This window comes from Girardinichthys multiradiatus, chromosome 22 (assembly GCF_021462225.1).
Source record: "Girardinichthys multiradiatus isolate DD_20200921_A chromosome 22, DD_fGirMul_XY1, whole genome shotgun sequence".
Lineage (NCBI taxonomy): Eukaryota > Metazoa > Chordata > Actinopteri > Cyprinodontiformes > Goodeidae > Girardinichthys > Girardinichthys multiradiatus.
In genome coordinates this window covers 30,464,747-30,488,241 of record NC_061814.1, presented here as the reverse complement: position 1 = coordinate 30,488,241, position 23,495 = coordinate 30,464,747, and the positions used below count along the sequence as shown (strand labels likewise).

Genomic DNA, 23,495 nt, shown 5'->3' with positions numbered 1-23,495 from the left:
TTTCTTGTAGAGTTTACAATTCTGTAATGTCATCTTTTGAGCAAAAACCGAAAGTAATGTCAGCTTTTTAGTACCAGCAATCAGTATAAGTTAGAATTATCTTTCCTGGATACAATTCATCTACTTAACAGATACAAATACCTCAATACTGCTAAATGTACATGTGCTATGATATGCTAAATAATACAGGAAGTGGTGTTCAAAGAGCGTGTCCATTTGCAGCACTAAGATTGATTTTGTGTGGCTGGTGACCACAGTTCCAGAATATTGTAAATTTGACTGAATAGAATTCTTTTGGCCTTTTTTTTAAAAAACTTTTTATGGGTCCAACTTGACTGTTTCCGTGTGGCCAAAAGTTAGGACATCACTGAATTAAAATATTTGAAAGTGGTGAGGACAAATAAACAGTAGATTTGTGTTTATGCTGTAATTATTATTAGAGATGCACTGAAGAATCTATTGATGACCAAATGTTGCATATTTTCAGTTTGAAACTCAAACATTTGTCAGAATTTAAGGTCAGTGAATACAGAATAACATGGCTCAAAAAAGCCTTGCTAATAGCAGCACTGCTCTGGAAGGTGTTACTGAGGGAAGACTAATTCAAGAAGAAGGACAGAGTTAGCTATTTTCAGGATCAGTGAAGTGATTAAAAGTGAACACATAGGGATCATAATTGGTGTAAGGACCTGTAAAATGAAACCATTTTCTATGGAGACATGTTTGTCATTCATCCGGTCTACTACTTATAAGCAGGGAGGACAGCAAAATGTGTTACAGAGGGCAGCAGATTGTGAGAAAGAGAGAACGTGTTAGAGAAAGATTGCTTTGTTAAAATTTGTTGAGCTTTCAATTTGTGTCTGTCATGGATCATCATTGATTTGGAAATTTTGGCAACCTTTTGGAATGCTCATAGTGAAAATAAGGGTCTAAATTATCTGGAGAACATGGCTTATTATATATAATATGCTTCAGGGAGCTTAAAATTGCATAAACATATTGTCTTTATTTACATAAAATAAAACTCTGATTTCAAATGACTCCTTTTTCTCACACACAACCTGTTACCTCTAATTCTGATATAAATAATTTAGGACGGCTCATGGCATGAAAGCTAGAAAACAAAATTTTAAATGTTGTTGTACTGTAGTTTCTCAGGAGAACCTGATATCATCTGAAATCAGTATCAGCAGGTCAGGGTTCAACAGGGGTCGAAATCAGCCACAAATCTGTGACAAGCGCATCTCTAATATATAGGTAAAAAAAAAAAAATAGAAAAAAAAAAAACAATCTAATTGGACGCAGTTGAAAAACAGAAGGGAGAACCTTACCATCATTACAAAGTGGTCCTCCAAATGTTGTCATGCTGCAATCACAGCTGAAGCCCTCCCACTGCTGAAGACATACGCCCTGGTTGGCGCAGGAGTCCTCTTGGCATGTAGTGCTGGGGCCTGAATTGCAAAAGAAATTACAGCTTAATGAAAATAACACAGGGCTGCACAATCAGCAGATTCATTAATTGGCTTTTCAATTGTATGTTTGCACACAACACACACAGAGACCTAACAGTGTGCACAGTCACACCTTGGCAGTTACTGCTACTGTTACTGTTAACAATGTCCATTGCTAAGAAACATCTGCCTAGGGATTCAGTTAATTAAAATGAATACAGCAAAAATAGAAACAAAAAACATAATCAAAAACAAAACATGTTATGTTTTGTATGGATACTTATTAGCAATTTAAATATTTGAAATTGCATTTCAACAGTTATGCATGTTAAAATATAAAAAAACAATAAAATGTATTAACATGAATTCAGTTTAGATACTAATTGTTTTTAGATTTTGAGGCACTGTTTTATTTCTCAATTTATACTAAACCAAATGTATTATTTAGTAGGTATATAGTCAAATTTGAATCCTTCTTATTTCAGAATATCCAGCATGTTTGACAACCTGTGAAGACCTTTCCAGACCAGATCCAGTATGCACACCACTGTGGGACAGAAATACTGTACTCATATTATCAGCAGTAGGCTCTTAGTTAATCTACATACAGTTTAGCCCAAAATTATTCATACACATTGAAGAATTAGGTTTAAAGTAATCTTTTGATTTTACAAACTTGTTTGTTCTGACTAGTAGTAATATTAATGCTTTAGAATCAGAATCTGCAGAGAGAGCTAAAGATTAAAGTGATTGGTGGTGCAAGGAGGCTTTCCAAACTCAAAGACTTGGACACTTGGAAATTGACTGTTCTTTTAAATTGTTTTATTGTCTTTTAAAAGATTTCTGTATAATTTCCTATCAGAAACAAACAGATACATTTCAGTTTCAGAAATATTATAATAAATTCCATAAGTAGTATGGGTGATAACTATATATTTTTAAGACATAAGTTTGTTTTTTATCATTTATAATAAGATCTAAAACTATATTTATGACAGATAAAATCTACAAAAAAAGGACCAAAAACCTCTGCATGTTTTACTCCACCTTAGTCATATCAAGCCATATGAATGAGTTGCAAGCACAATGTTTATATTTTGTAAGATCTTATAATACAAATGAAAATGCATTGTTTGTATATATCTATTTTAACACATTAAAACGTGGCCACTTTAAACACTAGTAGGCTTCACAGTAACCATGATAACTTATTATTAGAAAAAATAGTTACTCACACTGACCAAAAAAAGAGATATCTCATGTCTAATTTGAAAGCTTTTGTGCTTCAGGTTTAATGTGTTAAAATAATATTATTGCAATATTTTACTAATTACTTATGAGTGATCAAATAATACATGTGTAGCTGCATATTGATATGAAAAATTACTTCTATAGGCAAAGGTTATAATTTGTTAACTCGTAGAGCTAGGTATTTTAGACTTTGTATTACTGTTATTACCTGCTTCAGGCATAGACCAGCCTAAACATTAAAAACATCAAACAGGGAAAGTGAAAAACATTCTGCTGGAAAGTCCTGGGAAATACCATGCTCCAAACATCTACTGCACATCCAAACAGGTTCTATGTTAATACTCAGACATTATTACATAGAACTAAACAATAGCTATTTTAGTGGTATAATGTATTATATAAAAAAAAGTATAACTGAATCAATATATCCATTATAAATGTATGTTAAATACTTTTTTATTGAAATTCTGCAAGTGAGAATGGGTCTAAACTGGCTTTATGTAATGCCTAGTAAGCTCATTACTCAAAATTATTCATACTTTGAGTGTTAAGAGAGTGCTACAAATGGAACGATGACAAGAATGGATGGTTAGTAACACTATGCTTAAATTATTATTGGTACACTGTTTTGTAAAAATAACAATGTTGCCATTTAAAACCTAAATATTTTGAAAGGAAATCTATGCAATATAATATGCTTGGTTTAGAAGCATGCAAAAACAAAATGAAATTAACTCTTATTAATAGCATTACATTTTCAAGTAGAACTACTTAGAAAATGTGACTGCAAATCAAAACACCAGTCGCATAGAATTTCATGCCTAGAATTTCATCCTAACAAGTCAATCCTCTTGTTAAAAAAACATGTAGAGACATTGTGTTGGTGAAAGACTTTGGGGAGGGTAGTGGTGGTGTGTGGAGTGGGTGAGGGTTCAGATGCAATGGGATAGGAGGAATATTATTCGTTATCAAACAGACAAAGCTTTCTACCTTGCAAGTCAGCTTTGTCACTGCAACTTTTGTTGGCAAAATAATAGGAAAGGAAAAGGCAAAGTTTACCAGTGGTTAGTAAGAAGCACCAAAGTTTCATGAAGGGACTGACAGAAAATCGATTCTGAGGCAAAAGGCACAAGGCAAAATATATTTTTCGGAAGAAAGAGCAAAAGAATAACACATTACTTCATATAATGACGGTTATATGAAGTTTTATCAAGTCAATATTCAAGAACAACTTCTCTCTAAATCCAAGCATTTTGAGGTCAATTTAAATACGTGCTGGCATTAAAAGAACTAAATGTGATGTTTTCCTTCTATTTTTCCTCTGAAACACTTACTTAGGTCTGGCTTTGTCATACAAATGTAGCAACAATGTACTACATTACAACACCATCATCACAATAAAAAAACATGTTTTTTTCTCTATTTCAAGCAATCATTGATTAGTGGTAGCACAGACTGTCAACAGCATTTTAACACGCCTTCACAGATGCTGAATGGGATACCATTTGTTACGCTAGAACATGAAAAAAGTCAGAAGTACTTAATGGTAAACGTGTGGGGGAGAAGAGAAAGTAAACTAACCTACTGAAGCTGGAGAAAAAAAATCAAATATTGTCTGTGGAAATAGTGCACACATTAGACTGAGCAAATGATATTCATGCATGCAACAAAGGCTTCATCCATAATTTAAAAGGATCGCTTCAGGCCAAATATCTCAGATCCAGCAAGCATGCATAGTGTAAAACAGAATGAGGATAAAATGGGAAGAAACACTGGCAATGCAAATATGGTGAAGAGAATAATCAGATTAAAGCCAAGTAAAACAGAAATGATCGCCTGTGGAAGAGTGTTGGAGCTTGATGAATTCAAACAGAATACTAACATGCTTTATGGATATTAAATTACATGCCACAAGTTACCAATGCTTTCTTTGTGGGAGTGCTTCAGAATGGGAGTTGCTTTAAGATATGTATAGGACTGGTAGGATTGTACAGCATGACATACTTTTCCACTGACTCCTGAAGATATCTTGGGAAAACATTATGTAATAAACTATTCTAAGTGAAATGAAGGGATTTGTTTTCTTGTGTTATGGGATTTGTTGAAAAAATTAAAATATTTAAATCTACTTATACTCAATCAAGGAATATTTCAGTTCAGCTTAAAATTCTATAAACAAAATAAATTTGAAAAACCTTTTCATCAGCAACTGGCTCATTTTTTGTGGGTTTAAGGACTGCTCACCTTCACATCCTCTTTCTATCTGTCCAACACAGTCCAGAGCATCTGACATCAAGTCTGGGAGACGCCCGTTCAGATCCATCGATGCCAAGCAACCCTGAAAACCTTCCTTGGCATGCACCAGTTTGGGAAGGTCCTTATACATCTCCTTAGCCACCCCACCAATGTAAAGGTTTCCTGTAAAGTAATCAGAAATTTGACAGTTCTGACCCCTAGTGGAAATAAAGTAGAATGCCAAGCTTTCCATTTCAAGTTTTATGCAGCAATACCAATTATCAGCCTTGCCTAAGAAATCTTTCAAATTGTTATGAGGTAAATATTCAGTGTTCATTAACGAGTCCAAGCCACACATTTGCCAAATGCTATGTCCTACCTCATTCATAATTTTTAATGAACAGCAACATTCTTCAAGGTAGAACACCAATTACAAAGTACAAAGCTGCATTCAATCTTAGCAGCTTCCATGCTGGTAATAGATAATTCTTTCAAATAAATGTTGTTTGGCTGAGCGGTAACAGTATTTTCTATCAGTTCCCTGCAACATGTCCACATTGTTAGTCCTGACAAAAGACCAGATAAATTCTTTCTCAAGGCTACCTGAGAGCTAGTAAGAAGCAGAAGCTTTTTTGTGCCTTCCACCCAGCAGCGTTTCTCTAACCTGTTATACCTTTCAAACACTTGTTTCTTAATAGAAAAAAAAACAAAACTCTAAAATAAACTGTACACACCTTCACCAACAATTTTATTTGTTACACCTCTGCCACCAACAACCATGCCCCATTCAAAGTCATTTTCTTCCCCATTATGAAGCTTAGGTTGAACTTCAGCAAGTCGTCTTCACCACCTCTAGAAGCCTAAATGCATTGCATTTGGAAAGATGCACCTCATTAATTGTCTGGTTAGGGTATATGAATTCAGAATCTATACCAACCCTTCAGGTCCAGGTTCTTAGCTCCTGAGGTTGTCTGCGTGGTAACCTTGGTGTCGATCTTGACTGTGTGCAGATTGTTGGTGTCCCTGGAGATTATGACATTGTGCCACTGGTTGTCACTTAGGGGTTTGTTTGAGTTGCCTTTGATGAGGTGGGCTCCATTTCCCAGGTCAGATACATAGTGAAGATAACTAGAAACAGGTATGGAACAGTATGAACAAACATAAGCACACACAAACATAAGACTAGAAGAATAAAATTCCTGTTATACCTAATTGGATTGTTGGGCAGCTGTTTTGGAATCAGAATGATGCTTTACCGTTACTTGCAAATATAAAATATTATTCCTACATAAATGTTTAAGGTTTTACATCATATGTAAGTAGAATTGTACTATGAAAATCAGAAAAATTAGAGCAAGCATTTGCATGTGTTTAGCTGCTGATGGTGTGTGTCCATTCAAAAAGAGCACTGTATCAGTAAGTCCACCTGTCTTAATAAAAGGACCTAATATTAAAAGGTAGCTAAGATAGCAAAGCATTCCAGGCTCAGTTTACAGGCTTCTTGGGTTGTGAGCTCATTTAAATGAAATGCATGACTAAATGGTGATGTCACTGAATAGTCCAACGTCAGGCACTGGTAAAAAAAAGGTAATTCTTTTTTTCAGCAATGACAAACACACTACAGTTAAGCTGATCATCTTTAGTGTTGTGTATATGCATTCCTTTATAAAGATTAAACAGCATGGTAACAGCTGACAGCTCTTCTGTTTAAAACTCTGGCACAGAGGTGATAAGAGAAGAAAGTCCCAACATACTGGCATGAAAAGCTGCCATATGTATGATGTGTTCTATAATGAAAGTCATGATTCATTTGTGTAGAGATCCCTGAATGAGTAATTTAGCACTGTTAAAACCTGATAGTTTTTCCCAGTTTGGGGATTTTTTGCATTTGGTAGGAATCACATGTACTTGGCAAATATAAGAAAAAGGTGTGATTTGGCATGCTATAAAACATTGCGAATGCATAAAAGCAAAACACAAAATGCATTTAAAATATTAAACTATAAATAAATTCTCAGTTTAAACATATAGGTCAGAATATTTGACTGAAAGTTCTGTCAAAACATTATATGAATGTGTACTGTCTCCATAAGAATTAATTTAATTAGCTTTGTGTTGAATAAATAGTTTTATGATAGAGCTTTACCAGAGTAGACATTTTTTGCTTAAGTTATTAACTATTATTTGAATATTGTGTAGTATTCTGCTAGTTAAACTGATTAGATGAAAGTAATTATTTCAATGTGTTTGAGCTAATTGTATAAGCTAGGCTTACATTGCCAGCTAATTTTTGTGTTAAGAAACATTTATGGTTGTGCAAGCTTTGATCTGGTTGTCTCTTTTGTATTTTATGCATGATTGAGACATTGTAAAAAAACAACAAAAAAAACAACCAAGGACTGGATTATTTTCAATTTATGTCTGGTTCACATGGTAAGATTTTAAAATTGTAAAGAGACCCCACACATGACACTAAAAAATCACAGATACAACAGGTTTGGACCTACAGTGTGTGGTGTACAGCCACACGGCAAGCACAACACACCGCACATGAACAGATTTCACTCAAACATTCAGATGTCAGACGGGAAATTCTGTAAAAGCTCTTGAGATCAAACATAAGTTAAAAGTAAATAAACATGACCAACGAGGAAGAAGCAATGGCAATAGTTTCTGGACTAATTTTATCAGAGACTAAACATTACAAAAAGAAAAGGCATTGCTTAAAGAAATGGAGACAGCATGAGCAGGGGCTCTACTTGTTACACTACAATATTGAGGTGAGTTGTGTTTTATTGTTCTTGGGAAACGTCATCACCTTGCTTTCTGATTGGTTACATGTCACATTCAACAGGCTGCATTCTCTTTTGTCTTCAGGGAGCACCCCACATGGTAGGATATTGGGCCAAGAAAATCCAACATGTTGAATATCCTCGATTTGAGGACGGAGTGGTTCCGACGTCCTTTCGAGCAGACTAGATCACTCTTAACACACCACACACAGCAGGAATATCTCATAAAATTATCTTTAGAGCCATCGCGATAATCAGGGCATCCTTTAGATTGTCAGAAGAGGAAGATTGGTAAAAAAAATTGGCATAATTATCTTGCCTTGTGAATCAGGCATTAGGAGTCTGTCTTTCTTTGCAAAGCCACACATTGTGAGGACAACATAGTAAAAAGAAGTTTGTGCAGCTACATCAAACTCAGTATGAGTCTACCTTCTGGCAAACATACTAGGCAGTATTACAACAAAACCACGCAGCTACAACAAGTAGAAAGGCTAGAAACAGATGCTAGTCAGCAAGCTGATAGAAAAAACATCTTCTGAAGCCAGTGATGATATATTGCAGTAGTTCCTGTATTTCATCACAGTGGTCCAACAGGATGTCAGGGTGAACTGCTTCTTCTGCCGTTAAGGTGTGTTCCAAAGCTAAAGCTGTTCCAGCTCAACTGACGGTGGCTGAAAAGGATGTCAGTGTTTATTAAACAAAAGGCTGACCTTGAAGCTAGCATGATGAAACAGAAAGCTGATTTTAAATCCAGTCTCCAAATGCTTCAGAGCCAGATAGCTGCTGCTTCTGCTGAGGCCAAAGCTGCAGCTTAAGAGGAAGAGACTGGAAGAAGCTAAAGGAACTGCAGTCATAGATCAGGATGCAGAATCAGCCACACATCAGAAGTACAACAACCTAAAATTGGAGCAAATCGAGTTGAAATGGGAAAAACTAGGCAGGTGACCTCCACAAAAGACTAACCCACAGAGAGCTTAGGATTAGTACCTGAGCCACAAGAGGCACAAGATCTTGCGGGATACCCAACACGACATGGATTTGTGAGCTCTGTTTTTTTTTTTTACAGTTTGAGGAAAATCCTGAAGAGCATTGGCCATGTAAAGCATCTTTTCGTAGGAACACACAAGAATTTAATCTATCAGGCAGGAGGGGAGCTGGTTAAATAGTTGGATTTGGATTTATCACAACACACAAAGAAAATTAATTATGTGCATGTTCATAACCCCACACCAGGCAACACCTAGAGGAATGGTATGGAATTCTGGAGTAGGTGTGCAAGAAAATTAAAAATCTTCCTAAACTAACAAACAAGGACAATGATAGGTTTCAATACTTTAGTGACATTCTTCTTGAGCTAGCATGCGCTAAAGCAGAAGGATAATTGCCAGGCATTGCTTCTTTGGACACAGCTAATTATGTAAACCTTATAAAACAAACTCACAGTTTACATAAGAAATGGATAACTCAAGCATTCAAGTATGAAGAGGACCATTAAGTGCCATTCCCTCCATTTTCTTTCTTCTCACAATTTGTGAGAAATCCGGTTAAGGTGAAAAACGATACCAGTTTCATGTCTACCACCTCAAGCAGTTAGACATTATCAAAACCAGAGAAGATGACAAAATCTAACAATAGACTCTCAGTGAGTGAACACAAAACAGACATTCCATCCAATGCAATGCTCTTTTAAAAGTCAATGATCCAGCTCAGAGTTTACCTTAAAGATAATTATATCTTCTACAGGTGTTGTGGATTGACTCAGCATATGGCTCAGGTATGTGAAGCAACCCTAAGGTGTTTTGAGTGCAACAGTGAAGCATACATAACACCTCTGCACCCCAGTCCTCCTCTTACCACAACAAAGAACTGTATAAGTTGACAAAGAAGAAAGCCGGGAGCCAGGTGAATAAATTAATCACATCAAAGTGCACAGATGTTTGTAATATTTTAGGTGGTTTACACTCATGTGCTAAAACCTGGCTAGTTAAAGCATACCCCACAGGGAGAGAAGACAAAGCAGTAAAGCTTGATATAGTTCTTGATGAGCAAAGCAACAAATCATTCGTACAGACAGAGTTTTCTTACCTGTTTGGATTTAAAGCCAGTACAGCTCCATACACATTAAAAATCTGCTCAAAAACTACATAACATCCAGCGGAAAAGCTGACAAGTTTATTCTTGAGTCTATGGATGTAAAAGTATAGATCCCTCTCCCTGCCTTAATCGAATGTGACAAGCTGCCAGATAATGGATCAAAAATTCCTTCACGTGAAGCAGAACATCATCACTCTCATCTAAAGTTAATCGTCAATAAGATCCCAGCAGTGAACTCAGATGCTCCCGTATCTTAAGAGTCTATAACGTAAGAGAGCAAATAAATGGACCTCGTGATGCTCTTTATGCTTGACCTTGGTTGGGTTGTCGTGGATGATGTTTGTGTGGGACGTTTTCATGGATCTCCAAAAGTCAAAGTGGCCCACATCCTTTTTTAGTTCGTGCCCTAACAGTATCCGAAACAATGAGAACTATAGCACCTAACCACAGCATTAACAACAGCATTAAAACAACAGCAATCTTTTTCTTGTCAAGATATTAGTCAACCTATGTTCTCAGAGAATCTTGAGCATTCAGTGTTCAAAACATCAAAGGATGAGAACAAACAAACATTGTCTGTAAATGACAAAGCTTTTCTGAGCATTATGGATGAAGACGTTTCAGACCTGAATAGCTCCTTTACCATTTCATTCTCCATGACAACATCTTCCAAGTAACAGGGAACATGCAATGAAGCACTCTAGCTGACTTATATCTCACAATAATTTGATAGGAGTTTTTTTGTGGTTTCTAAGTTAACTTGTAGCTTTCACAGCAGATGTACAGCAGATGTTTTCTGGTCAGAGAGGAACATAGAGTCTGTATCTGTTTCCTCTGGTATGAGAATAATAACCAGGACAAGAACATTGCAGAGTACAGAATTAAGGCCCGTGTGTTTGGAAATACACCATTACCTGCGGTTGCAATATGGTACATGAGCCGAGCTGTTAAAAAAGGTCAGAATAAACTTAGCTCTGATGCAAGACAGTTTATGGAGACACAGTTTCATGTTGACGATGCTCATTTAGTTACCACACCTGATGAAGGAGTGGACCGCCTGAGAAGAACCAGTCTGATGCTGTCAGAATCCAAAATGTGGCTCCACAGGGTAAGTAATGGAAGCCTTACCTAAAGAATATAGCTCAAGTGATTTGAAGAATCTGTAGCTTGGAGCAATCTGAACTGTTGGCTTCTGGATTGTTAGAACCAAATATCTAGTGTTCTCTGTCATCTAAAAATGTTTTACCAGTTGCAAACTACATGGGCAGCTACAAGTGCAGAAAGTGGCAAACCCGCCTACAGACAGACTTACACCTGAGCCTCCATTCACAAATGTAGGCCTGGATGTCTTTAGGCATTCCTTTTGTGGTCCTTTTCATTTGAAAGAGCTGTGCACATAGAGGTGGTGGAATACATGTCAACAGATAGCTTTTTCTATGCCCTGAGGAGATTTGTTGCTCTCTGTTGTCCTGCCAAAATACTCCATTCTGACAGTGGAACAAACTTTTTGGGTGCCTGTAGAGCTCTGAACCAGTAACTCCAAAGACACATTGGTTGAACTCAGCGGTCGCGTTTACCGGATATCATTCTTTTTTCACTGCTCCAACCCTGTGGGAAAATCTGAAGGTCATCAGTCATTTTTGACAGATTGCAATTCACACCCTTGACCTCTCGGTGGTGAGTCAGCATATTAATTAGCTATTTGCTCCCACAGGGGTGTCGAAGCAGAGTGCTTGCCAGGTCATGAAACCCCTTGTTCTTGCTGACTTCTGAACAATTCAATTGAAGAAATGTTCCCTGATTTCCAAACTTTGGCTAGAGTGGAGCTTGTAATTCCAGTCTCTGGTGTGGCACGGAGCACAGATTCAGCCTCCAGAACAACATCTACATCCCATGTTTCATGGGAGAGACTCAGGCATTCTAGATGCTACGTTACTGCAGACAGGACACACTTGTCTTACACAGGAGGTTCTGAGCACTATGATTGCTGAAGTCATGAGGATAAGAAGACCATAGGAAACATTTATGGTAGTACAAGTTTAGTTCTAGTTGTCTTTTGTGTTTTAGTGTTTTATTTATCTTTGTTACATATTGTCTTTCATATTTTGTTATGGTTTTACAAAAGGAATATAAAGGAGTTGTAGATAAATCCACAAAACAACCAAGGACTTGATTATTTCCATCTTAAGCGTTAGCTAGCTGTCCAGCTTTTTAAAGCCACACATTGTGAAGGCAGCATAGGAGGTAATCTCTTGGCTTTGGGTGGTTATTTAAACATACATTTATGATTATTTACACTGAAAATTGGGGTAGGAGGCAGTACCTCTCCAAGGATATTTCTTTGTGAAGCACATACTCAAAATATGTAAAGCTGTTTCAGTCAAAGTAACTATCTAATGTAAACGTAAAGAAATGTAAAACACAAATGCAAGATGCAGTGGTTCAAGTGAATGCTATTTATTACTTTTTGCACTCTCCTGTCTTTCTTTGATCAGAAACGCTTTAAATGTCCCTTTCTCAGAACATGTTTCACACAGGAAAATATGTGGTGCTGCACCGGTTCTTCCCTCCACTGCCTGCCTAAATATTGAGGGATAAATTACCACTCAAGGCAAACTGGACAACATTTTAAAGGTTTAGAAAATACCATTTATGTGAACTTACATTCATGATGCTTATGACGCTTTGGTCTCGGCCCCTCAAGGACCAACTAATGTAGATTTAAACTAACTGAAGATGCCAAGAAAGTTATCTACTGCAGGTAAGTTAATAACTGCTCATAACCTTTCAACAGAACTTCACCCAAATGAGTCTGTACCTTTAACATAAAAATTCCCACTTAAAGTACTAAGTACTTTATTAAGTTTCATGACAGGGATTTGTCCACCTACCCTTTGACCAGCTCCACCACAATGAAGTCATTTCCATCACCGCTGTTGTAGAGGATGAGACCATCAGGGGATGTGGTTTTAAACTGAAAGAAAAGGTGCATGGAGTAGTAGGCCTGCAGAGTGGTGAGAGTCACATAGCTGGAACGTGACTTGAAGGTGACCGGATCAGCAATGATGTTCTTGAAGCCGATCATGGCATTGAGTTCACAATAATCAATGTCACCATTTTTGCAAAGGTCAATGTAGGCCATGCCATTGAAGGAGAGGCTTTGGAGGTGGCCAATGAAGTTGGAGGGCACCATGGACATGAAGCGCTTCTCTGTCACAATGCCCGTCTCAATGTTATGAAATTCCAGCTGAGTGTGGTCACCTGCCATTTGACCTTTAAGTTAAAGGGAAGGAGGGAGAGAGAATGTCATTGGGAAAAGAGCTTTGAAAATGAAGGATCCACAGCTGGTCTTTAAAGTTATCATGTCATGTCAACACACTATGTCATCAAAAACATTGAGAATGCCTTCAAAGTCTGCCAAAAGAGACTTTATTTAACAAAAGGTAAACTCTTTTTTATTTAAGGCAACGACATGTTGGCAAACATTAACTGCTGTAAATAAGCAGTGCCTTCTAAAAGTATATACACCTCTCTAACAGTTTTTTTTTTTTTTTGACAGGCTTGCTCTTTAATGTAAGTTCACCCATAAATTCATGATGCTGCCACCACCATGTTTCACAGTAGGAATGGTGTGTTCAATGTGATTTGTAGTATTAATTTCCTTTCCCATATAGCATTTTCCATGTAGGCCAAAAGGTTCAGTTTCAAACTAATCTGTCCACAACACCTTCTTTCACGTGTTGGGTGTGTTCTCTATAAGACTTGTAGCAAACTGCTAACAAGACTCTTTATGATTTTCTTTTAAAAATAGGTTTTACATTTAGGTCAGATTTAAAAAATGCAAAATTAGTGTATCTTGTTTACAAATCTAGTGTATCCAGTGTTAGCCTCGCCAATTCTTGTGTTACTGGATGGCCACGTTTTGGTAGGTTTGCTAATGTTCCATACTCTTATTTTTGAATAAATGACAGCTGCATTTATAGTGAAATTACGCAGCTGGATTTATTTTGATTAATTATATGACTTCTGCATTGGATGTCTATTTAGGGGTTTTATAGTGAAGGGGTGTAAATAAAAATACACCTACACTTTTCACTTTTATTTGTTTTTATGAAAGCCAAATACGATTTCCCTTCTACTTTTGCAAGGCACTGTACAGTGAAGAACCTGCAGATGCACATCTCGTTTTTTTGTTCTGTTGTAGTGGTTGTATTTTAGCTAGACCCTGAGAGCCCAGTAAAGGTGAGAACCTGTCAAAGTTATTATTAGAGAAAAAAAATAAGAAGTACCTTCCACAGGCGGTAGATCATCTACCGTCAGTTTCAAACTCTTGCCTCTCCTGAACACACGTACGGTATGCCACTCATTATCATTCAGGTTCTGACCCGCAAAAATTGTCTCTGGACCTTTGCCTGTGGAATGGTCCAAAAGGTGGTGAAAAAAACACCCATGCACTCACACACACATACACAGCAGAAGATTTGAATGGTAGTACATATAAAGAGAGTCATGCAGAGAGGAGATAGAAAGGAAGTAAGAATAAATGAAGGAAACAGAGACAGGAAACATCAAAGTAAACATAATAAATGGTCCATTAACCACACCAATCTGACTTACATTTGTGACATCATTAGACAGGGCATCACATTTCTAAAGTCTCACTGAGCATAATTTTCTTTAAACCAAATTTTCTAACACAACTCAAACAATTGCTTTTTTTATTCTTGAGCTCTTTGTTTTTCAGTTACAGTTACAGTTACAGTACAGAGTCAAATTAGGTTTGTTTCTGCCTTTTCATGCTCCACTTGGTGGCAGCAAATACCTTCCAGAACTTTAGAATTTGGCATCTTGTAAACTCACAATTGCTACTACATTTCTATAACCTTCCCTATGTGAAATGAAATAATCATTTAGAAAGATATCGTCTTGTAACAGAAGCAGTAAGCTTGGAGGTAAAACAAAAATAATGACGAATACAGAGAAACAAGAATAACCCTAATTATACTGTAAAAAAGAAAGAGAAAGAGGAAAACAGGAAAGAAATACAGAATGTGATTTTTGTTTTCTACAGGTAAATTTCACTCTTTGATTTCATTACATAAATATAACATTTAGCAGACAGTGATAAATAATTTTTACCATTACTTTAGCTGAATACCAAAAATAGCATATTAATATTGCATGAGTCACATTGCAAGCAGGCAGAGATGGAGGTGTCACACTGTCACTGTGCCAAAAACCTCAAGAAGAGCTTGAGAAGTTGCAAATAAAAAGATCCGAGGACATGGTCTAAATCGTTGCTATCTTAAAGGAGTAAAAAAAAAAAAAAAATTTATCCATTACATCTTTCAAGAAATTCTAACACTGGGCTTTTTAAGGCAAAACTAAAATTTTTTGTCAGTGTAGTTCATTATAAGGTTTTAAATTGCTACATGGCTCTGATGTTCTCCTGCTGGCCGCATGTAACAAAACAGGTCAATGAGGGTTTGCCACAGTGACGGTATTATAATTCCCCAGGCTCTGGATCCCTTTCACACATTGAGGAGCCTTTCAGAGATGCGGCAAGTTCATGCACCTGAACCCATTTTTGGTTATTTATTTCCTGCCTTTCTGCAATCTTCAAAGCGTCAGTGCAATGTGTATGCAAATCTGAGGGTACCACAGTACCAGGGCATGCTCAGTTGCAGAGGCATGGTTCCTCTTTGTAAGCACTAAACACTGGGGCAGGATTGGAACTAGGCAACTGCTGAGGGATTAAGGAGAGATATGAAATAATGGGATGGAGCTGAACTTGAAAGCATGTGTGATCTTTGCCTTCCATCATTCATGCCCTTGTTGCTCTCCAAAAAGGAAAAAAAAGGAAGCAAAGAGGGCAACCATTCGCTCAACATTCACAGCACAGAGTGTTACATGATAATTTACACAACATAATATTAGCTGTACCTCAATTGGCTTTAATTATTCTACATTTGGGCATAGTTTTAATAATGAAGTCAATGTATTTGAGTTCAGAGTTGCAATAATGCTTGAAAGTTTTCCATGTATGTTGGAATATCTTAAAACAGATTTTAAGTGCAATTGTGTAAGGATAGATTGTTAGTTTTCCTTTACATCTCCCTTTTGGTTTTTGGTTTTTTTTATTGACTGAACATCTTACACTGAAAGTCTTTATACAAAATCTATGAGTTCCCAAAAGTTGTCAAATTATTATAAGGAATTAATTAGAAAACAGGCCGGATTGCCCTCCTGTTGTAGTCACTATATAGCATTCAACTTGGCAAAGAAAATAAATTTTAGTCAGTACAGACAGAGTATCTGTATACTGTTATGTTTTAAGTAGCAGCAGAATAATTACAGATAGCCTTCTTGTAAGGTAAAACAGCAGCAAAGCACACCAGCCATGAAGCTCATTTTTCTTCATCTTCTTTATTTTTTTCTTCTTCTCTATCTGTGCAATCATATCTTTGTACTCACGCCACCTGCTGGCAACATAATGAACACAACACCGCATGTAGTCCTGTTATGATTGGGTCACTGCTACATCACTGGAGAGGTACTTCAGTAAATTGGGTAGCAGTGGTGCATATCTGTAACAGCTTTAATTTGTGCAGCATTACAGTAAGGCTTTCTGTGAAAGTATAATTGCCTAAGAGATTGCATCAGGTGTGGTTAGCAGGAAACTGCCAACAATAGCTGGCTAAGCCCGTAGGACAGCTAATTTCAGCTTGTTAGATTATCAGGGTTAGTCTATGAACAGCAGAACAGTAAGAATTGAGGTGATTATGTGCAATAAGCAAATTTACTTAAAAACCTCTACTAAAATGAATGGGTGTTCACTGCATATTTTGTGTCTTTCAATACTGTGTACATCTGTTTTAAAATATAAATAATCTTTTAAAACCACCTATTGTTTTGGCTGATACTGACTGAATTTATCTAAGTAGTTAAGAGTTGAGTTGAACTTATGATTGTGATTTTCTATCTTTACCTGTAACTGATTGGGAAATCTTTGTGATAAGAACATTAAACGGTGACAGATCTAAAACAGAGTGACTAGTAACAATCACCTCTATTTTCTTGGTCTCCACATATGCTGATGCTTCAAAATCTAAATAATATTAACAAAATACAATATACTGCAATAGTAAACCTGCAAAAACGTGTACAGTATTTTAGGCTTTGCTGTTTTTAATTTTTGTATTAATACCATGAAAACACATTATTTTTGACTAAACAGACAGTTTTGAGAGAAAACTTGATCAACAACCATAATCTCTATAATTTGTTAGGTATTTGTGTCAGTGTTTGTCTAACCACCAAGACTCTTCTAATAGGAATATCTTCTTTAAATCTTTAAATGTCAGTGACATTTCTTATCTTTTTGATAAGAGAAGATCAGATAGGCAAACCTTTAATTGCTTCTTTTTTATTAGCAGGCTGTTTTCCATGCCTAGAATTAAAATATGTGTGTATTTTTTTTTAATTGTTTTTTTAAATAATGTTTCCAATTATCTTTTAAATTGTACTTTATTACTTGCTTTTATTGTCATTGCACTACTGGTATTTTATAGCACAATGTTTTTACTTCCATGCATTGTTAAATGTTTCTTTGGATTGAGTATTATATGCTTTGTTTTTGTAAAGGTGCTACATGAAGAAAATTTATTTAATTACATTTTTTAAGCCAGTGGGTGTTTCACGTCAACATGACTGTGGTGACAACTCACAAATTACAGCATTAGAAGATGAGATTTCTGCACAATCATTTCTGGCTCTAACTTTAGATTGGTGCTGCCTTCTTCATCACCTTGACACCTTGACACAGGTAGAGGGAAATTACTAGGCAAGCATTAGGTCAGTGTGCTCAGCAACCTTTAATTCAAAAAGCTTTAGCAGGCTGTTGAACTTTAAAGTCCTCCTCTGCATAGCAGTCAGGAGCAGTTACTAAGTATTTTTATGAAAAAAACATAATGACTGCTTCTCTATTTACAGCATGTTAGTTGTAGAGGTTCATTTCACTGGGAAAGCATTTCAACAGCATTCTATTCTATTGTGAAAGTTATTATTTAAAAGCAGATCATTAAGATGTGAACTATTTAAGGATTTTGGGAATATTATCAGTGAGTGCAGCTCTTTGCCCTGTATATTAACAGACAAATATTTAAACAATTTCTATACTAATTATAAATAACTAAACTTTTTATAATGTTATTTTTTACACAAATTATATTTTCTCTTTATTTCCACTTTTTCAGGTCTGCAAATATGTTGCCACTAGGGTTTTCCACTGGGCTGCTTTAAACTATTTAGTCATAAGCTATTATACAATCAATCTATATGACAATAACTGTAAACCAGGCAATTAAACTAATACAGTAAGCATAGCAGTAAACTGTTAAAAAGGAAATAATACACATAGATATGTCCTACACCTATTGAACTTTAATAAGCAGCATCTGCAATGACTTTGCAAATGTGAACTCGAAACAACTTTATTAGCTGTTTTCCATTACTCTTAACTGAAGAAATAAACTACATATGTATTTTCTACAAATGTACTTTATTACGGCATGCTCTCACATGTTAACGTCTTGAATTTTCACAAAAATACTTATTAGCTCTAAGTATTTATACATGTTGGTAAAGTAAACTACAGTTCTTTGTGGCTGTTTTTTTGACTAATTGCTGTGTTTGTAATTCAGGTCTAGATTAAAAAATGTAGTCTCACACCAAAAGGTTTGTTTAAAATCAGTTTGGTAGATTTGTTTTTATCATGATCACCAGTCATCCAGGGGTTCTCATTTATGAGTGAAGTGGTGAATGATGAAGGTGCTTTCTTAGATAGCTCACACTGTAAATTCCTATTTAAATGGCAAGAAAGCGCTTATTTTATGTATGCTGTTTACATTTAAACTTACCTAAACTTAAGTCTTTTAGATGGCAAAGCAACATAAACCTCTCCTGCATCCATGACCTCATCAAATAGGTCCAGAAGAATCTCTTAAAGCTCCTTTAACAATACTAATGTGTGTACAAGATCAATTATAGAAGACAAACAATTACTCAAGATAATGATTCTGTTAGGGAGATAATAATCACAATAAGTAGCCTCCATTTCTATTTCCTGGTTACTATGTACTGTAAATCATGACAATCCTGCCATTACTGTTAATGAATATAGCTGTGCCAGCTGTACATAAAAGCAGCAAATCTGTCACAAGGTACTTTCAGGTCATATTTTCAGTCAACTGTCACTTAGTGTCTGTTAACAGTGTTTAAGCTGAAGTGGCAGTGTTGTCTTCAAACAGTTCTGGGCTGCCCCAGGGATCCTAGGTCCCTAATTGACAGTGATGTGTTCTTTGAGTTCAATTAAATATTTTCCTACGACACAATTAGGTCAGAAACTATTAAAAGAAGACTTACTCCTTTTGTGTTCTTGGATTTATATAAATATATGGTTTCCCTTTTCTATAGAATTGCTTGTTATTTTTTGTTGTTGTTTGTCTTTACAATGCAAATATAAGAAAAACATCAAACTCATTGTTTAACCATCCTTTAACTCTGCATCTTAGGCATAAAATTATTGCTGGTTTCAATGACTCCCATCATAGTGACAGTAGCATTGTTTTAAAATGAAATTGCAAATAAAACCTTGTTTAGTGAACACCCTTGTCCAGCTACAGCAATATCTGGTAGGCACAAAGCAAATTATCTATCTATCTATCTATCTATCTATCTATCTATCTATCTATCTATCTATCTATCTATCTATCTATCTATCTATCTATCTATCTATCTATCTATCTATCTATCTATCTATCTATCTATCTATCTATCTATCTATCTATCTATCTATCTATCTATCTATCTATCTATCTATCTATCTATCTATCTATCTATCTATCTATCTATCTATCTATCTATCTATCTATCTATCTATCTATCTATCTATCTATCTATCTATCTATCTATCTATCTATCTATCTATCTATCTATCTATCTATCTATCTATCTATCTAGGACTTAACCTAACACTGAATCTTTTCTTTCTGACAATGTTTTTGTTGTCACTACTTGTGTCTAAAGCAGTTCAACAGTCATCCTTTTTATGGTGTCAATACACTGGATGAGCTGACGAATAGTGCTATGAAAATGTTTTCTTTAAGTAAATTAAATCTGTAACAATTTATCAAAAGTGGCAGATTTATCAATTTTGTTAAATTTTGGTTTTCATTCATTTTAGGTATTCAACCAGAAACAATCGTGATACTGTGTTTAAGATATAGACTAGTTTTGTGAAGGTGAAAATTATTTTAGTTCATTAATAAAATGTATGCTGCACCTTTTAACAAAATCATGATTGAATTTGGCCACACAAAATATGATACAAAACTTATACTGTTACATCCCTGCTGCTAATTAAGATTATTAGGATTAAATGAATCTTTCACAGGCAAAATAATATAGTGATCATAAGGCTAACAATATGAGTATGAACAGATAATACCTTGACACGATCCTGTAGAAGGTAAGATGACCTTGTAAGGCAGTGAAAGGAGGGAATTATTGCTTTTTATTTTGCGCGCACAAACACCAGAAGCAATTGACCATGCATGGGAGATGCTATTTTGCATTTAGAAAGACGCTAAGAAAGGATCCTTTAAAGCAGCATGTCTAGAGGTCACATCATGTTATTGTGTGAGGAAGCGTTGTGTTGTTTAAGTCTCCTCTTCTGATCAGGCATTGACGTTCTGGTGCTGTAACACTTGCACCAACAGATCCAATTTGGCTGTTATCACAGAACAGTTTATCATTATATTCACAATGTGGCACAGCATGGTCCATTATTGTTGTGCTTTAACTGTATGTTTTCAAATGGTTTTTATTGAGAGAGTATCTCACCTGAGAGACATTAAGCAGAAAAACAGTTCTTGTATTATGACTCGAGTAAAGGAATTATTAATTCATCAGGAGCTGTGAAAAATTAATGTCAGGGATATTTACCTCCCAAAATATTGCTATGTAGTTCCTTTATTCGAGCGCACACACAGACACACACAGACACTTCTTCCACGTATACACCAACAGGATCAATTCTTTCCATTCCTCTCCATCTCTTTCTTTCTGCTCTGTGAGGCAGGTTAATGGCAATAATAAAATCACACTCTGTATTTCCTCTGTGCTTTGAATGGCCTCATCAATTTACAGGCGCCTTGAAATACTGAGGAAGAAATGTAGAAAAAAAAGAAAAGAAGGGGGTGGGTGATGGGTGGGTGGGTGGATGGGGCAAGGAAATAATCTATGTCTAAAATACCTACGCTTCCATACTATGCGTTTTATTCCTTTCTGGATTTATGAGTGAGAAGGTTCATTAATTAGATACTGCTCAGTATGTAGAATAGCAGCTGACTGCCATATTCTAGTTTGTCATTAATTCAAGCCTCCCCCGATTTCCTCCACACTTCTAATTATATACTCAAAGAAATTACAACAAAATTCTTTCAAACCCTACTATGTGTGAGGTATTTGATACATTCATATAAATTGCTTAAGTCTCCCCAGTTAAAATTTTGTGTTGATATTTTCCATTTAGCAATAACAAAATAAAATATAAAACAAATCAACATTTTTTTAGGCAACAGAGTAAATCGTAAATGTTACAGAAGGAGTAGAAAAAGAAGAAAGGTGAACAGTAACTTACTGGAGGTACAGTTAATCTTGATACAATCTAGATGGGGGAAGAATGGATGAGAGATAAATTCATCTTTCAACGTTACAGCTGCAGACATCATTAAAGCATATACTCCACCCCTCTGGGGACAAACACACGGACACTGTCCGTCCTCTGATGCTCTCACATATTGTTGCCTCAAGCTGGGGCATGCTGGTTAAAGCTCTGCTCTGCTGGAGTACCAGAGCAGCACAATTTATTGGATATTAAAGTAAAAATTAAAGACTGGATCTGTTAGGCAGAGGTTTAGATATTTTATAATGCTTGAGGATTTTCTTTTAAAAGGATAATGTCATCATGAGAGCATCAGGTTTTAGTCAGGGTCACACAGGGCCAACTGGAAGGTATCGTCATTATTTTCCCCAGGCATCTTTCATCTTCATCAATGAAATGTGACTTAAAAAAACATTTAATGGTATATTTACATGTATATATATTTTTTACTATTGGTAAAAATAAATAATTTAGTGATAACTATAATCAGGTGTCAAACTCTTTCTTTACACTTTTATCGTCTGGTCTTTTCTTAACACTTTTCCACAGAGAGTTGTAGTTTATAAATATCAAAAACATGAGTTTATCATCCAGAATTTGATTAAATGATCAAAGATTCAACAATAGCAACATGCTCTAATTAAAATTTGGTTGCTGATTATAAATAACTGTTGCTGCTTTAAGAATTTTTTTATGATTTACACCTAAAAAAGCAACAAAGTTGGCATTGGCAGCTTTTAATTATTAATGCTATCATTTGAAGTTTTTTGTCTTCCCCCAGTTTACCTAGAAACAATGTGAAAAATAAAGGGTTTTTTTGTGATGCTTATGATGCTTACAGTGTAAAGAAATATCTTCAGCAGTGTAAATGACAGGACCCAAATAAGCACAAATTTATCAGGTGAAAACAGTGTGGATCAGAACATTTCTGTTTCAACAGTTTCAAATAGATGTTTACAAAAGGTTTTGATAATAAAAGTAAATTGGGTCTACAGTTGTATTTTGAAGCATTTAAAATTAAAGTTTGCAAATTTTATCTAAAAAGAAAAATATTTGAATCTTTACTTGATATTCACATACATTATGTCCTGAATATGCACGCTGAGGACAAGTTGATGTAGTAATTCAGTTTTAAATGTTTTTTTGTTTTTTTCCTGCGTGACAATTAATCATTTCAATTCTACCAAAGAAAATGTGGTTGGTATTGCTGTTACAATTTTGTAACTGATGAAAAGTTACCAAAAGTAAGTATCTTTCTCAACTTCTTTATTTGCTAAAGCTGAGCTGTGCTGTGCTCTGAGAAAGGTGACCCAGATCAACCTCCCAACCCTCCCTTCCCATTTGGCCCTGCTTGTCATGTGTTGTCAACCACAGCAGAAAAGTGGTCGCAAACAGCCAGAGAACAACACAAGCCTACCCTTTCAGGGAATGCTCTGCTTTTTGTCGAGAGGAACAAGTAAGACAGCCTTCAAGGGCTTGTGAATCTAAAATAAACTCCAAAAACTCTTAAATTTGTCAAAAAGAATTTAAAAGAAAAGGAAACAACACAGGCTTTTTGTTTTCATCCAAGGGCATTTTTGCAGTTGTGGTTATCTAACCTGTCAGGCCTGTCAGTGTGTGGCGCTGTTGCCCTCCGCAGTTGGACACATGCTATTTTGAAGTTGACAGCAAATACAGACTCCTCTGCTTTGCATGCACAACTAAACGGCTCCGCTTAGGGAGCCCATTTCTGTTTAGCCATTGGAAAGGTGGAATAGATGGCTATCATTTGTGCGGCACTGCAGTGTCTGAAACACATCGAACTTCCCATAGACAGTACTGGGGTCTTTACTATGCATTAAATTTAGCTACAAACATATATTAGAAGCTGTGTATTTTTTCTTACAGCAGGGGTTGTTTCCTTTTTATGTAAGATAAATGCTGCTGGATTTTAACATATAATAAATT

At 35.8% G+C, this 23,495-nt stretch overlaps 1 protein-coding gene across 4 annotated transcripts in view; it reads right to left on the bottom strand.

Annotated features, from left to right (window-relative positions):
- Positions 1-23,495, bottom strand: part of LOC124859406 (neurexin-1a) — a 250,549-nt gene that overhangs the window by 188,760 nt on the left and 38,294 nt on the right. For 3 of the 4 annotated variants that reach the window (XM_047352171.1, XM_047352174.1, XM_047352173.1), the window contains 6 exons: positions 21,525-21,551; positions 14,113-14,235; positions 12,715-13,096; positions 5,875-6,065; positions 4,947-5,120; positions 1,332-1,451 (listed from right to left, as the gene is read on the bottom strand). In XM_047352171.1, the coding sequence (XP_047208127.1) occupies positions 1,332-1,451; positions 4,947-5,120; positions 5,875-6,065; positions 12,715-13,096; positions 14,113-14,235; positions 21,525-21,551 (1,017 nt within the window). The remainder of the gene's footprint in view (positions 1-1,331; positions 1,452-4,946; positions 5,121-5,874; positions 6,066-12,714; positions 13,097-14,112; positions 14,236-21,524; positions 21,552-23,495) is intronic. The other variant, XM_047352172.1, reaches the window with a different exon arrangement.